Source organism: Nasonia vitripennis (assembly GCF_009193385.2).
Source record: "Nasonia vitripennis strain AsymCx chromosome 1 unlocalized genomic scaffold, Nvit_psr_1.1 chr1_random0005, whole genome shotgun sequence".
NCBI classification, from domain to species: Eukaryota; Metazoa; Arthropoda; class Insecta; order Hymenoptera; family Pteromalidae; genus Nasonia; species Nasonia vitripennis.
Genome location: NW_022279591.1, coordinates 2,090,546 through 2,106,422, shown reverse-complemented (window position 1 = coordinate 2,106,422; position 15,877 = coordinate 2,090,546). Strand labels below are relative to the sequence as shown.

General features: G+C 40.6%; 1 protein-coding gene across 25 annotated transcripts in view; it reads left to right on the top strand.

Moving 5' to 3' along the window:
* Positions 1-15,877, top strand: part of LOC100118566 (coiled-coil domain-containing protein AGAP005037) — a 1,551,999-nt gene that overhangs the window by 1,245,209 nt on the left and 290,913 nt on the right. The window contains exon 21 of one of the 25 annotated variants that reach the window (XR_004226358.2): positions 14,910-15,192. The exons of 23 other annotated variants lie outside the window; for them this stretch is intronic. Coding sequence is in view for 1 of the 2 variants with exons in the window: in XM_031921025.2 (XP_031776885.1) it covers positions 13,116-13,235 (120 nt within the window). In the remaining variant the exon portion in view is untranslated. Of the gene's footprint in view, positions 1-13,115; positions 13,608-14,909; positions 15,193-15,877 lie in introns of those variants that run through there. One more of the 25 variants, XM_031921025.2, reaches the window with a different exon arrangement.

Below are 15,877 nucleotides of genomic sequence, written 5' to 3'. Positions count from 1 at the left end.
ATTACACGACCACAGAGTTGGAATGTCTGGGGGTTATCTAGGCAATAGAAAAATTTCGAGGTTATATAGAGGGCACACACTTCAAAGTCATTACGGACCATAACAGTCTGCAGTGGCTAAAGTCACTTAAAAAACCCGTGGGTAGGCTAGCTTGCTGGTCGATGTATCTAACGGCAAATGACGTCGATATTGAACATACAAAAGGGGCCATGTACCACTTACCCGACGCGTTATCGCGTATGTACGAAAACCAACTCGATGAGGTTAACACTCTTAACGACGATAACGACGACTGGTATAAAGGAAGAATCGACGAAGTACAGAAAAATCCTAAGAAATATCATAATTGGCATATTGCCGGGGTTATCTTGTATCACAAAACCGAAGATATGTTCCTTGATACGATCAAACACGATCAATCTATCTGGAAGCTCGTAGTAAAATCAAAAGACCGAGACCGAGTACTGTTCGAAGCACACGATGACACACAGAGCGGCCAATTAGACATTGACAAAACACACCCACACATAGCAAAAGATTATTTTTGGCCAAGCATGTATAAGGATATAGTAAATTACGTTAAGCGATGCGACGTATGTCAAAAAGTCAAACCCGAGCAATTCGCACCACCGGGAATGCTAGGCCAACGCATTATTGAACACCCTTGGAGCGTTGTAGCAGCCGACATTGTGGGCCCGCTGCCACGTAGCAAAAAGAGAAAACACTATCTGTTAGTAATACAGGATTTATTCACCCGCTGGATAGAAATCCAACCGTTAAGAGAAGCCACCGGAAAATCAATTAAAGACGCTTTACACGATTTAATAATAACTCGTTGGGGAACACCACGTGTGCCCATACCGGACAACGGCACAGAATTCATTAATAAAATTCTAATAGAACACAAAGTACACTTAATATGAAACATTCTACCACACCACTCTATCACCCACAAGCTAACCCAGTAGAAAGAGTAAATTGCGTACTAAAAACCATGATCGCGGCATTGATCGAACAAGATCACCGAGAGTGAGACAACCACATTTTAGACTTCCGTTTTGCATTTAATACCTCCAAACATATGTCTACGTAGGTCACTCCAGTCTTCCTAAATTTTGGACGCGAGCCGTTACCGATACACTCCCTGCACTAAGAAATAGAAAAATCAGATATCATCGAACGGGGTAACGTAGACCAGTGAGCAGAAAGACTCTATAGATTAAGAGCGATTAAAGACTGGGTCGTACAAAATTTGGAAAATGAGCACAATAGCCAAGCAAATTACTATGACAAAAGTCACCGCAATCTTACTTACAAAGTAGGCGATTCCGTCTTAATGCGTAACCGAGTCTTGTCAGACATCTCAAAAAACTTCGCAGCAAAACTGGCGAAATCGTATAAGGGACCATACATGGACACAAAAGTTCTTTCACCACTGGTGTCCGAATTGGTTTCGGCAGACAACCAGATAGTTTCAAAAATACACATCTGTGACCTAAAACCTTACAGGCAAAACACCTGCATCCCCGAATAGACACCTCAGGCTACCTATCATCATCATAATAGATAACATTTACTATTACAACATAATGTTATCTACAACGATTATTAATAAACTCTATGAAGACACTGGCTACCTTATTTGGATTTATTGATTATCTTGTTATGTAAGTACACGAAAATTTAATTTATTTAATATTTAATTTATGGAAGAAGAGGAGACCAACGAGCGCCCAGAAAATATCCAGGGGCGCAAGGAGATCGAACGCTTACGTCGTATGGTCAAAGAGCAAACACCAGACAACCCTCTACTTCCCTTGCTGGGACACGAGAAGGAAGTGGCCAAATTTTTCTACGAAAACCCGCCCATCCTGTCGGCTTTCAACAAGGTCATAAAAAACATCGTTGAAAAACTCAGACAAAGACCGTGCATACTTTGAAGATCTTCCCTATGCAGTGGAAAACCAGAAGTACTACCTCGCGCACCGAGAAGAAGCACGATGATCTACGAGCTCAACCCAGCAGTGGACCAAGACACGCAAACCATCGCGGTTCCGCAAGTTTCCTCGAGAACGCAAACCACGCTCAGAGAACCTGCCGAGCCTCTGTGAATCTCCATCGCAACGCAGACTCCGGAGCTGAATTTCGCTTGGCCGTCGCTAGTTTCCACCGCAACGCAGACCCGACCCGAAAATTTAGCTGGATCCCTGCAGGCCTCCACCTCGCTGCAGATCCAAGCCAAGGCACACGTCGAAGCCGTAGCTCCCGAACACCCGCCGGAGTTATCCACAGAGATCCAGACACCTCCAACTATACCCAACGAGACAGCATCGGAGAGACCATTCCCGCTGAGGAACGAACAAGTCACCGAGAAAGACATTGAGAACGCTAGGGCTAACGCCATCGCTGACACCCCGATGGAAATCGAGCCGACAACACCACCTGCGCAAGTAATATCCGGAAGACGCGCGGGAGATCCCACACTCACTGGGTAGATGCGCATTAATGGCCGTGACATCAACGTCCTGCCTTCGCTACCTGGATGTTTCAATTGCAGTAGACGCCATCATTGCCGCAATTGCCCACATCCAGCCATCGTCTTCTGCTACCGATGTGGCCGCAGAAACGTCACAGTACGCGACTGCCCATACTGCGCACCAGGATGGCAAGAGGAAGGGCCTTATATCCGTTGCCTCAGGACTCACATTCCCCGTGATCAACCGCTCCCTCCCAGATAAGGCCTCGACGAGTTGCAGCAGTTTTCTCAACGATCAAGACATACCTTCACGCGTATGGAGCTATACTGAGGAAAAACCGTGGTTATCTAATGTAGAAAGTTATCTTATTTTTGCTACCTTTTATATTCTTGTTTACCTTTTCTAGATTATTAATTTTGTTCAAAAGTATTATTTAGTTTGAAGTTCCTCCGGCTGATTAACCGTTAATAAGGCGCATCGCGAAAGTTATCGTTCAATAGTTTGTAACGCACATAAAGTGGTTGCCTTTTTATTATCAAAATAGTCGACTGACTAGGTTATCTAATAATTAAGAAGAGTGATTATAACGCACCAAAGTGTCCTTAGGTTTGCCAAAGCTATCTTTATTATAATTCATTGTAGTTCCTCTTAGATATATCGATCATTTAAAATAAGGTTATCTCTGTGTTACCATAGTACTTAAGTAATAACATTAAATAAATAATCTATTCTACTTTTCTATCAAAACAAGCGTCATCTGATTACTAAAATAAACGGCCTGTATCCTCATCACTTGAACCTACTCCGTTCTATGGGGCTTCCACCCGCCCCACTAGGTTAAGTTAGAATGAAGTTAGTCTTAAGTTAGCTTTAAGAAAACTTCTTGCTTTTCCCACCCCTTGATAAATTGTGTGTGAGTTAAAGAGAGACGGTTGATCTACCACGCGTGAGATTAGCCTTGAGACTCGCTTTCACCCGCGGGGTCAGCCGGGGAATTTGACGGAACGATTCACTGGCTCACTCCTTTCCTGACAGAGGGGAGAGTTGTAACACGGCAAAATTTCGCCGTGTAACAACGACGTTCGACGCGGTCGGGGTAGAGTGTCTCAAGGCTACCTGTGTGAATGAGAGAATGAACGTGTCTAAGTGCGTCGTTTATTTTTTGAGTGAACGACGAGAGAGGAGCAGTGGCTGCGACGGATGAAAACAACGCACGTCGCCGATTCGTGAGTGAGAGATGCGAGGAGACGACGAGCAATGTTGGCGCAGCAGCAGCGACCTTTCACCTCGACAGGGCGTTCAAGTCGGCCCCGCGCACCGTAAGACAGCCGATACAGGTAGCCGAGCCCTTCGTGGGATTTACCTACGTGAGCGTCTGATGCAGCAGGACCAGCGTGATGACAGCTCGACCGCACGAACGTCAGGAACAAAAACTACAGCGTCTCGCGTTCGTAGTGACAGATGCCGCCCTAGTCAAGGGCCCTGACGACGGGGCATTGGGAGTCACTGCGGGTTCCGCAGTCTAGAGTTATCTTGGTTGACTGCGTGTGAAAGGCTGTCTGTGTGCTACGAGAATTCGAATTTCGCAGGTATCTGCTTCGACATCGTGTCCGCGAGGCTATCTGTGCGCACGCGCCACCGCGCGTGAACCAATAGTGCTGCGAGCAAGCGGGCCGTAGGGCCGCGACGCGTTGACCAATCAGCGCGCGCGCGGTACGGCGGCTAGGGAGAGCAGAGTAAGGGCCGCGAGCCGCGAACGCTCGAGCCGGCATTCGCCTGCCCCAACTGCTCCCGAACGGACGTACCTCAACCTCAACTTCACCCGGTGTTCCAGCTAGAAGGATTTAAGGTCAGTGAATCGTTTTCCGTTTTCTCCGGTCGTAGCCGTCTCGCGGGTGATCGGCAGTTCCACGTTCGGTTTCGCGAACGAAGAGGTTATCTCGCGTACGTGTTAGTTACCTCCGGATCGCTGTCTTTATCTCTTTATCTCTTTGTATTGTGTTCCGTCGAAGTATTATGTTGTCTCGAGTAATAAGCGAAGCATAGAATTAAGGATTTTTATGATAGAAATGTAGAGTTATTTTGTGAAAACGTAGGTTAATACTTGGCGCCGACACTTGGACGCACAAGGCGTAAAGTGGTCGGGCGATTCTAGGATATGTTTAAATCTAGCTCGTTTCATTGTACTTATGGTGTTTGTATGACGTTTTGATACATTAAATAAAATTTCAATTGTCCAACAATAAACAAAGTGAAACGGGCATGGCAAGTTAAATAGTAATTATCTTGAGAGTTGATCCTCGCTTTATTACGATTAAATATGATAAACTTGACTTTGTTTGCTTGATCTCAGTTCTTTTCTATCTGTAATTTCGTTGCGGAATACATCAAACTCTCCTAACGTTTTACTTTTTCAAAAGTTAATTTTTTTATAGAAATTTTAATCCTTTTTTGTAAATTTTTTTGAGTATTTCATATTCGACGTCGTAAAAATAAAATATAAGCATCTTTAAACCTTTGACCACAGCTTTTTTGTAACATTTTTATCACTAACATGAAATCACTAATTGTTCTGGTATACACCCCTTTTGAATTATTTCTACACCTAGACACCAAAAACCACGCTACAAACCACCTAGACCTCGTCATCGGCCACCCTGTACACCTACCGTTAAAATGATGAACGTACCTACGTTCAAATGATTTGTACACCTAGACACCAAAAACCACGGGGCGAACTACCTAGACGTCCTCATCCGCCACCCTGTACACCTAGACACCGCGTTCAAATGATTTTTACACCTAGACACCAAAAACCACGGGGCGAACTACCTAGACCTCGTCACCGGCAACCTTATACATCTGGACACCGCTCTTGAATGATTTTTATACCTATAATATAAACTCTTAATTTAATAGGACGCCGCATATCCGTGGTTTATCCACGCAAGCTTATCTCCGGGGTGGACGTTTTGGTTCAGACTGTCTTGTTAGGACAGGAGACGTGCCACCCCGGAGATGGCGTTATCACGCCAAGGTCGTCGAAGGAGCAATCGCGTCTAGCGCACACGTGGAAGTCGCGCGGTGTACGCATGCCATTTGGCCGTGCCGTGCAGTGCGACTCAACACCTTCGCCACCTGCTCACATAGGTGAAACACCTGCAACGCATGTTATATGCGCACCATCGGCTCCCGCACCTACACTCTCGCGGGAAAGCCTTACGCCTCCTCCCTCGCCAATATCTACAACAGTTTCAGCACAGCCTCATATCTTGAACATCAAAACAGTCAAAGTTGACTTGACTGAATACCGGCGACGACGCTCTCAACAAAGGAGCCCGAGGTCTGCAGAGAAGAAGATTCGCCGGGTTGAAGCGAAGCTGCGTGTTTTGTTTGACAAGCCAGCTATCGCTACCACCACCACCGAGAAAACAACCCTGGTGAGCGGGAAGAGCGAGGTCCTGGATGCTCTTCTACGCAAACCCTCGCAGAAGCTCAATCCATACGCCATCTACAGGTACGGCAACAGCGTTTGGCAGCGGCAGGTCAAGCTTGACTTCGAGGACGCCTGGAAGACAGCGGGTAAGGAGGCGGTGAGGCAGAAAAGGAGAGTAAGTGTCAAGGTCACCGCAATAGGTATATACAGCTCTGAGTGCATGAATAATTAAGCAGTACTTTTTATTTTGTTCTTAAAACTCATGTATAGTATTTTTCGTTTTTCGAAAAATTTTCTCTAGGGGACTATTTAACATCTCGTAAGTACAAGCTACACAAAAAATTGAAAAATAAAAACTAAAATTTACTGAATATCTTTTAAGATTGTGCGCGTGTATAATTTCGTGCCACAGCAAACAGCTGAGCGCAACACCAGCAGTGCCACGAGCGAGCCAGCAGCAGCAGCAGGAAGCAGCAGAAAGCGGGAAGAGCGCGCAATACGCGCGTATATCTGCATAGAGCGAGCGGCGCAATTGTAATAAGAGTAGGAGTAGCGAACGAGTGGCGGTGCGACGCGCGCATTGAATTATAAATGTATAAATGATTTTTGTATATAGGTGTGTATGTATGTGTGCAATTATGACTGTGAGAGTTTTTCCGGCGGCTCGATCCCCGCTCTCTCCGTGGCCTATAAAAGGACCCGCAAAACCCGTACTAGCTCACTAGCTCCAGCGCAACATAAGCGACTAGTCCCTACTCAGGAGTAACTTATGCCTTGAGTAGATAATACATAGAGGTTTTCTCACATTTTCTATACTTATAAAATTTCGAGTCAGGTACGATATCGCATCTTAAAACGTATCAGTCCTATACTTATAATAAATTCAAAGACTTGTCAAATACTTGTAAAATTTTCGAACTATAATAGATAACGCAAATTCAAGCGTATCTACTTAAAATCTTATTTGTGAAAATCAAAGCGGGTTTATTTATTGTGACATAGAATATATGCAACAATTAATGCAATATTCTCATCCTGATTTATAATTTGAATATGTTTATTTTGTTATATAAACTTCTATTATTGAAATGACTTTCCACTACCTGGTATCCCGGACCTCTCTTATATTACAAAAATACATCATTATTAGAATTAAATTTCGATTTGTGATCTGCTGTTAAAATTCAGACGCAGATCAGTAAATCATCATTGCTCTTCTCTAAAAAACTAAAATCTCCTACGCGCACAAGACCAAGAAGAGTCGTGACCGCTTCAAAATATTTTAAAAATAGTATAGTAGTAACATATGTAAACAAAATTTTTGTTATTTCTAATATTGTTACTACAATAATTACTAATGCAATAACAAAAAAATTTGTTAGTTGGCCGCCGCCCTCTCCGCGAAAGGAGCTCTGGGTCTATCGGTCTATCTAAAAAAATTAAACCATACATTGTGAATTACGATTATTAAACAAACGCATTGGCCGATAATAATCTATTGTACTTATTTCATCGCCCTGATATTTTTGCAGCAATCGTAAATTTAACACCTCACTACTATGAACATACTTGATAAACCCGTCGCTTAGTAATTTTACAGTGAGATAGATAGAATAATTTTTCAATATCTGCTTTCTTATTTATGATGTGTTTCACTAAATTTGAAAGATGTTATAAGTTTATTTGACAATGTTATTAATTTTTATTAAATCAAACAATTGACATTAGGAATTATCAATCAACAGGTTTATCAAGTATGTTCATAGTAGTTTATAGAATATCGCCAGTAAATTAACAATGACGTTAGGAAAAAAATTATAAATCGTATTAAAAAATAATTTGATAAATTTATTCCACATACGTAATTGCCATTTAACTATTGATTTCACATATTTTTTTACCATAGTTTGTCACTTATATAAATAATTATTTAAATGAATTATATTATCATAAAATAAAAAATTAATAGTAAATAATAGTTTATACTTGCCTACCTTTTACCTTTTAAGAAAGGTTTTATTTTATAGATTTCACAAATTTTCAATGGTACCAATAATTATAATAAAAACTATCCTCTCGATGGATATATTACATGATACCTTACTAACTTGAAAAAGAATCATCAAACTGTTGTTGAAATAGTGAGTATAAGTTTTAGTTCAAAAGCAACCATCAAATAAGATTTGTAAAATAAATAGGTGTACACGCTAGAATCTATCTCCACAGCAATACCTACAACCAGTATCCACATATACCTCATAAACTACGGAGTGACAAGTTTCGACTAATTATGCTACAAATTACTATGAAATTCTTGGAGACGACGTTCATACTGGCTGCCCTGGGCACCAGGTACCTTGGTGGCCGTAACCGTCGCGATATTCGTGTTCCGTGACCCCAAAAACCACTGAGTAACGAGTTTCGACTAATTATGCTACAAACTCCCCTGAAACCCTTACGAAAAAGACTCTCAAATTTTGAGAGTAAAAACCTCAAAAAACAAAAAATATCAACTCTCAATTTGAGGGTAGTTTGGCACCCTCAACTGAGAGTTACCCCCAAGTTGAGTGTATACTCTCAAGTTGAGAGTAACTCCAGTTTTGAGAGTTAGATTGAGAGTAACTCTCAACTTGGGTATTCGGTTGAGAATAACTCTCAATTAGAGAGTTACTCTCAGTGAATTCGAAAGAAACTCTCAATTTGAGAGTTACTCTCAGAAAAGTCGAGAGTAATTGAGAAGTTATATACACTATATAAAAACATATATAGACCTTTATTGCGTTACTCTTTTCTATTTATTATAAACTGCAAAAATATTAATACATTAATATATATATATATTTTTTTTTGAAGTACGAAACAAGTACTTTTTTTAGAATTTTTATACTTATATATTTATCTGAACATACTTATAAATACCTTCTATCTTTCTTAGCCAAAATGTCTGTACACATCACATGCAACACAGTTGTCGACTACATACTTAAAACAAATCAGGATTTTTTGCCAAACAATTGGCTGATCACAGAAAGTTATCACGTAACTCAGAACATATTAATCTTCAACTAAATCAATTATTTTGGCCGTACAATTGGCTGATTAAAGAAAAAAATCGTAAATGTCTTTACGTTCAATCTCTAATGATCTTATATAAAATTTAAGAATTTAATCCTTTAATAAGGTGAGAGTTATATTCTCAATGTTTAAGAGTTAACGCTCAGAGTTGAGGGTTAGTTTCTCAAAGTTTGAGAATTAACAACTAATCTTTAATAGTAACTCTCAATGTTTGAGAGTGAACACTCAATGTTAAAGGGTGTACTCCCAACTTCTTGATTTAACCCTCGAGTCCCGAGTGTTACCTCTCAATTTTTCAGAGTATACTCTCAATGTTGAGGGTGTACCCTCAGGCGTGAGAGTATACACTCAATATTGAGGGTAAAACCCTCGATTTTAAGAGTAAACACTCAATTTTGGAAGTTAACGTTCAATTTTGGGAGTAAACTCTCAAATTTTGAGAGTCTCTTTCGTAAGGGAACTCTTAAAGACGACGTTGATACTGCCCACCCTGGGCACCAGGTACCTTGGAGGCTGTTGCCGTCGCGATATTCGTGTTCAGCGACCCCCAAAACCCCCGAGTAGCAAAGCTGGACTTATTTTAATTAATACTATGCACTTAATGCGTCGTTCTATTATATATACATTTTATTTCTAATTTGATTTGATTTTTCGTGCTCGAAAGTTTCGAGGATAAGAACGGAAGTTGGGAGAAAACACAACACAAAATTTTGGTCTGCCATAGAATGATAACGGATCTTCATTTTTCACGAAGCTGTTTTTAAATAAAAGTTCTTTTAATATCTTTGAAAGTAACATTGATTCGCTTGACAAAACAACGTATTTCAATAAGATATAAATGTTTAAATATTTTGTAGAGGTTGGAAAACTTTATTTCAAAGAATATAAGGTTACGGTGCGCCTGACAGCCCGTATAGTACTCTAGTACTTATACTTGCCATCGGGGGTGCTACCGCGCCCCTTGACAAATTTGTGCCAGTTATTAAGAAAATATATAAATGGCTTCACGGCACACAGGAATATTTAAATGACCCAAAATTTTTAAGGTTATTAATTTTAAGATCCAAAACTGTTAAGGCCCAAAAATATTTGAGGCCCAAAAATTTCAAGGCCCAGAAGTTGTAAGGCCCAAAATTATATCCTAGATGTTAAATTATTGGGAAAAGATGTGTAAGGCTTCATGGTACATGGGGACATTAAGCACTTTAATATAATAGTAGATTTTTCCGTGTGAATCTTTTTTTCAAGGTTTAAAAGTGTTGTGTTCCCTTAAAGGAATGAAAGATTAGAATGATTAACGATTTTATTATAAAGTAATAACTAAATTTTGTGACAAAAATAGTACATTACACAACTAGGGGCAAAAGTTGGCTTTTTTAAGATAGGATTATTGAGCACGAGTGGGAGTCCCGGGCGCTGCAGGCGTCCGAGACGGACACAAGTGCTCAATCATCATCCAAGTCTGAAAAACCGCTGCTAATTTTTTTGGCACGTAGCTTCCTTCAACATTATAAATTGCTTAATATTAGAATTGCTTTTACTTCGTATATACAGGGTTATTCTAAAACAATACAACATTTTGGTACCACCATGATCAGCATGAAAAACTGAGTCCAGGGAAATTGGTCCAAAAAATTTTCCTCCACTTTTTAATTTCCCAGTCAGGAAAAGAAAGTCCCCCCACCACTGCGCCAGGCAGAGAAGTGCGTGAGGGGACGTGAGCGCGGTGACGGTCGGTATACCCACGTTGCCATGCGCCCTGAAGCTAGTCAGCAACTTCGATAATCTCTCTTTTTCCTGTTTTATTCAAAAATGACAAATGTTGATAAGATTGCGAATGATTGTCAATAAAGCTCATGAAATTACGTCTTAATACCTAAATTATTGCAAAATTCACATTTTTTAAACGTTCAAGTCCGAAACTGCATCGTATATAGATTTTTTAGGGTCACTGAACACGAATTTGATACCAGATTTGCAAAATTATTTGTTTCAACAATTTCGTTTATGAAAATTAATGCAATTGAATATTTGATTAAAAGGAGTGTACTATTGGAGATTTTCAGAGTGGCATCAGATTACAAAAAAATTGTCAAACACCACAGTCTTTCAATATTGCAGATAACAAATCTGATGAATTGAAATGGCTTTGCAAGAAAGAGATAAAAAGTGCGCTATTTGGCTGCAACGAAAACTCCTAAATCTTCTTGCGCCATATACACCACGAGTTTGAAAGAAAGTAAACTTATTTAAAGAATACGCGGGCATATCGAAGGGAGGCAAGTAAAGTGAATTTTAAATCTTACCCCACGTGCAGCGAGTTTTATAATAGAATACGTGACATATCGGAGAAAGGTGAGCGGTAGCGAGAAAAAAATTCAAACCCAAAGCGCCCCAAACCAACCTACCCCACGTGTAGCGAGTTTTATAATAGAATACATGACATATCGAAGAAAGGCGAGTGGAGCTAGAAATAAATCTAAAACCTAAATGCATGAACCCATTAACCCCACGCTCCCCAAATTTAATAATTTATTTTGGCTACACCTCGGCACATCGAAGAAAGACACAGAAACTACCTTTACTTGCCTTACTTAAAAGTACGAAAACTCACAATGCGAGGAGTAGGTGAATTTTAGTTTTACATCTAATCATCCTTCTCACCTGCCTTCCTCTGCTGTGCCAAGTACGTGAACTTGCAGTGCGTGGGGTAAGTGGGTTTGAAAGTTTATGTTTTTGATATAATTTTCGCAATTGCTCGCCTTCCTCCGATGTGCTGGAAGGATTTTAAGTACATTATTAATCTCGGAAAACGTAGGATAGTTATGTTTATGCCATTTTAGTTTAAGATTTATTTCTCGCTTTACTCGCCTTCCTTCGATATGCCGAGGTTTAGCTTAAATAAATTATCACTCCCGGGGAGCGTAGTGTAGTTGGATTTATGCATTTTGGTTTTGCTTTTATTCTTGCTTCGTTCGCTGTCCTCCAATGTGCTGAAGAGGTTTTTAAAATGAATTATTGACTTTGGAGAGCACGGGGTAGTTGGGTTTAAGCACTTTGGTTTTAGATTTAATCCTTGCTTTGTTTGCCGTCCTCTGATGTGCTGAAGAGGTTTTTAAAATAAATTATTGACCTTGGAGAGCACGGGGTAGTTGGGTTTAAGCACTTTGGTTTTAGATTTTTCACTTGCTTCGCTCGCCTTCCTTCGATGTGCCGACGTGTAGCTTAAATAAATTATTAAATTTGGGAAAAAACTCCATATACGATGCAGTTTCGGACTTGAACGTTTAAAAAATGTGAATTTTGCAATTATTCACAACCTTTTTAACATTTGTTATTTTTAAATAAAACGGGAAGAAAAGAGATTTTCGAACGGCGCGCTCGTGATCCGAGGCCAACGGCAATCTGAATACGTCTGCTTGAAGCTGCTGACTAGCTTCAGGGCGCATGGCGACGTGTGTATACCGATGTGCCCCTAAAGTTAGCTGATCGAAGCCGATAAGAATAATTGTGACCCTACCACTGTAGGCGGCGGCTGCGCGAGAAATAGGGGAAGCGGACGCGATTTAAACTATTTCCGCAGAATCTGATGATCGGCTTGCGCCGAAAACTAATGTTCCATGAGCAAAATCTTTGCAATTTAAGAAAAGCTAGGAGGTGCATAGCCTAACGCAGATCGAAACGTAACCTATTTATAGGTTATCTAGCTCTTGCATTTTAATTGACGCACAGCCCGAACTTGGTCGGTACAGCTGATTACGAGCTATCGAGAGCTAAGCGCGAAAAAATTTTAAATGAGAGACCGCTTTTATAGCACAGAACGTGCTTCCTCTTGTTTCCATTGCGTGAGCGGTGATTAGAAATGTTTTGTGTGTACGACTGCCCAAGTCTCTACCCCCGGTTTTACTTTTTTTAGCTGAAAAGAACGTAGGTTTAAAGCCCCGTAGAGGTAGCGTAATTTTGGAGCATAGCACACGAGACAGCATGCTTCCGCTTGCCTTTACCGCAAGGGCGTAAGCTTTTAGAATGAAAGAAAAAGGCGTTTTAGCAGAATATCCTAACTTTATACCAGATTTTTGCATATTACAGAATATTTCATAACCAAAATCCTTTTCCTTTATTTCCAGATTTCCTCGATGGCCTGGGCATTCTCAGATCACAGTGAACTGAAAGCAGCAAAGAACTCTATTCTGATGCTAACTTTTAAGGCTTTCTTTAAAGAAAATTTGATAGAAATAAATGTCTAAGAAAGTATCAGTTGTTATTACTTAGTATCTGTTTGTTACTAAGAAACTTATTGTGCTTTAAATGCACGCGTACGCAGCTACTCTGCCTTACAGCATCAAAAATCTGCGGCAGAGGGACCCTCGAGCTTCCTTGAAAAAGTTCACCAGCTTTCATGTCGTTTTCGCGGCGGCGAACGGTTCCATGGTGACGTGGCGCGTTGCGCACACGCGTACATAGCTACTCCACCTCGCAGCATCGGAAAATCTGCGGAAATCGGAAATTCAGCATCTGAAAAGTAACCATCCTCTACCGTCATATTCTTCACTACTTCATATAAGCTCAATTTTGAAAATATTTCTCTTTCGTGTACGTCTAATAAAAATAACGCTTTATTCCTGTTTTTGTATTCACTGAAAAAATCATTATTGCATTTATAAATTAGATCTCGAATATGTCGTTGGTGACGAGGCGAGTAGCCCTTCGACAGTCGAGCTTTTTTCGATTAATTTTCGGAGCTTGCGAGACAGAGACCTCGTGAGCCGCGCCGTGGCATCGTTCTTACGCAGAGCTGCGTGCTTACCTCGTCGAAATTTTCTTGGATTTCGAGGCGAGCTGCTAGTTGAGAGTCAAGCTCGTTTTGATCAAGTTTCGGAGCTTGCGCGATAGAGACCTAATGCGCCGCGCTGCAGCCCAGTTCATACGCTTAGCTGTGTGCTTACTTTGTCAAAATTCTCTTCGGTTTCGAGGCGAGCTGCTAGACGAAAGTCGAGCTCATTTCGATAAATTTTTAGAGCTTGCGCGACACAGATCTCGTGCACAGCGGCGCGGCTACGTTCTTACGCTGAGCTGCGTGTTTCAGCAGCTTGGTAGTGACGTGGGTGACGAGGCGAGCTGCTGGTCGAGAGTCAAGCTCGTTTCTTAGGCTTAGCTGCGAGTTTATGCACCTTGAATGTGTCGTGGGTTACGAGGTGAGCTGCTTTTCGAATGTAAAGCTCATTCTGATTAATTTTTGGAGCTTGCGCGACAAAGATCTTGTGCGACGCACTGCGGCCGTGCTCATACGTTTAGATGTGTGTTTTACTTTGTCGAAGTTTACGAGGCGAGCTGGTATTTGAAAGTCAAGTTCTTTTTTAAAATAATTTTCGGAAATCCGAGAAATTTATATAGCCAATATTGTTTCATTCATGACTGTATAAAATGATTTTTTTGTTACGTTTATCAGTCAATTTCTAAAAAAAAATACGAATGTTTAAAGTAAAGTCTGTTATTCAGAATGTTCCACAACTAACATGTGAAGTTGTCTTTTGTTGGTTATTGACTTCAGTTTTCTTTACTAATCTACTTTAATTTGTCAACATTTTTGCGATAAGTATGTCAGGAAAGATGTCTGTAACTTCTCGCTTTTTCAAAAACGCTAGTAAATACTAAGTGCTTAATACTAAGTAAGTAATAATAAGTGCTTTGTTAGTGTTTTATCAACGTTCAATGATCTGGAAAATTGCAGTTTGCAACGTCTCCGCAGTCTTTACAAAAATGTTTTTGTTTCAAGGTCAACAACCTCTTAAATTGCGCCGTTGAAAAGTTTTATAAACATTCACACAGGAAATATTGTCCCATATTTAGTAAGTTTTTTTAAAGATATTTTCAAGTTAATCGGATAATTCCTAAAGTTGTATGAAAAAATTCTATTATAGGTTATACCAGTACGAGCCAGAAGCGAAGATTCTTCTGAAGGAACATGTGATAGATATTTCTGCCAAAATAAAACTTTTTGATGTTGTGAAAAATTTGGATTTAGAAATGGCCAACTACGACACTCAATTTTTGAAAACTGTTTTGGAAAATGCATGGGAAACGCAACCAACGACCAATGGACTGTCGCTCGCAAAATCTTACGTCAGAAATAAGTTCCAAGCAACGAGAGATAACAAGGAGTTACCTTTTCCGGAAAATCGCATAGGCTACTGGATTATTAAGGTAATTTTACTATTAATTGTCTATCTACCTACCTGACAAACACATACACTCACACACGCACATTCGTTCATTTGCCCGCGACAAGCCAGGGAGAGAGGCCGGCCTCTTTCCCTGGCTTGAATTCGAAAAAATTTGGTATCTCCATCGCAAGTCTCTCGTGTCATTCGAGGCAACTCGCATTTTCATAGATTGAGCTTCTTTTTAATGAGAAATCTGTAAGAAAGCTTGCGTATGCCTCTAGGCTGCGACGTAATTCGCTAGCTCTGCAAACAGCTTTCTCATTTCTGGAATCTGTCGGTCTAAGACGATTCGTCGTTCTATACTCGGTCTTTTCTATTGGAGCAGTGCTCACAGTGTCGCAAAGGGATATACATCATTTTCGTCGGAAACATGATTCCCTGACGCTGTTAAAGTTTTGGCTCAAAAGTTCTCGTGATTCTTCGATAAACAAATGACGACTAGTCCGAACGATGCTCTGATCTTTGGCTTCCGTGTGATTCGATAAAGCTATGTGGCTAGCAGTTACTGACGGCTCGGGGATTGCGCTATTAGTTCGTTTTCTAGTTTGTTACTCTTGGCGCTCATCGCAGTATTTAGTATTGCTAATTCTCTACGCTTATACACATCGTTACGATATGGCTGAGGAAGTTCCGCAAGTGCGTAATTTTGGCTATATGAACGCGGA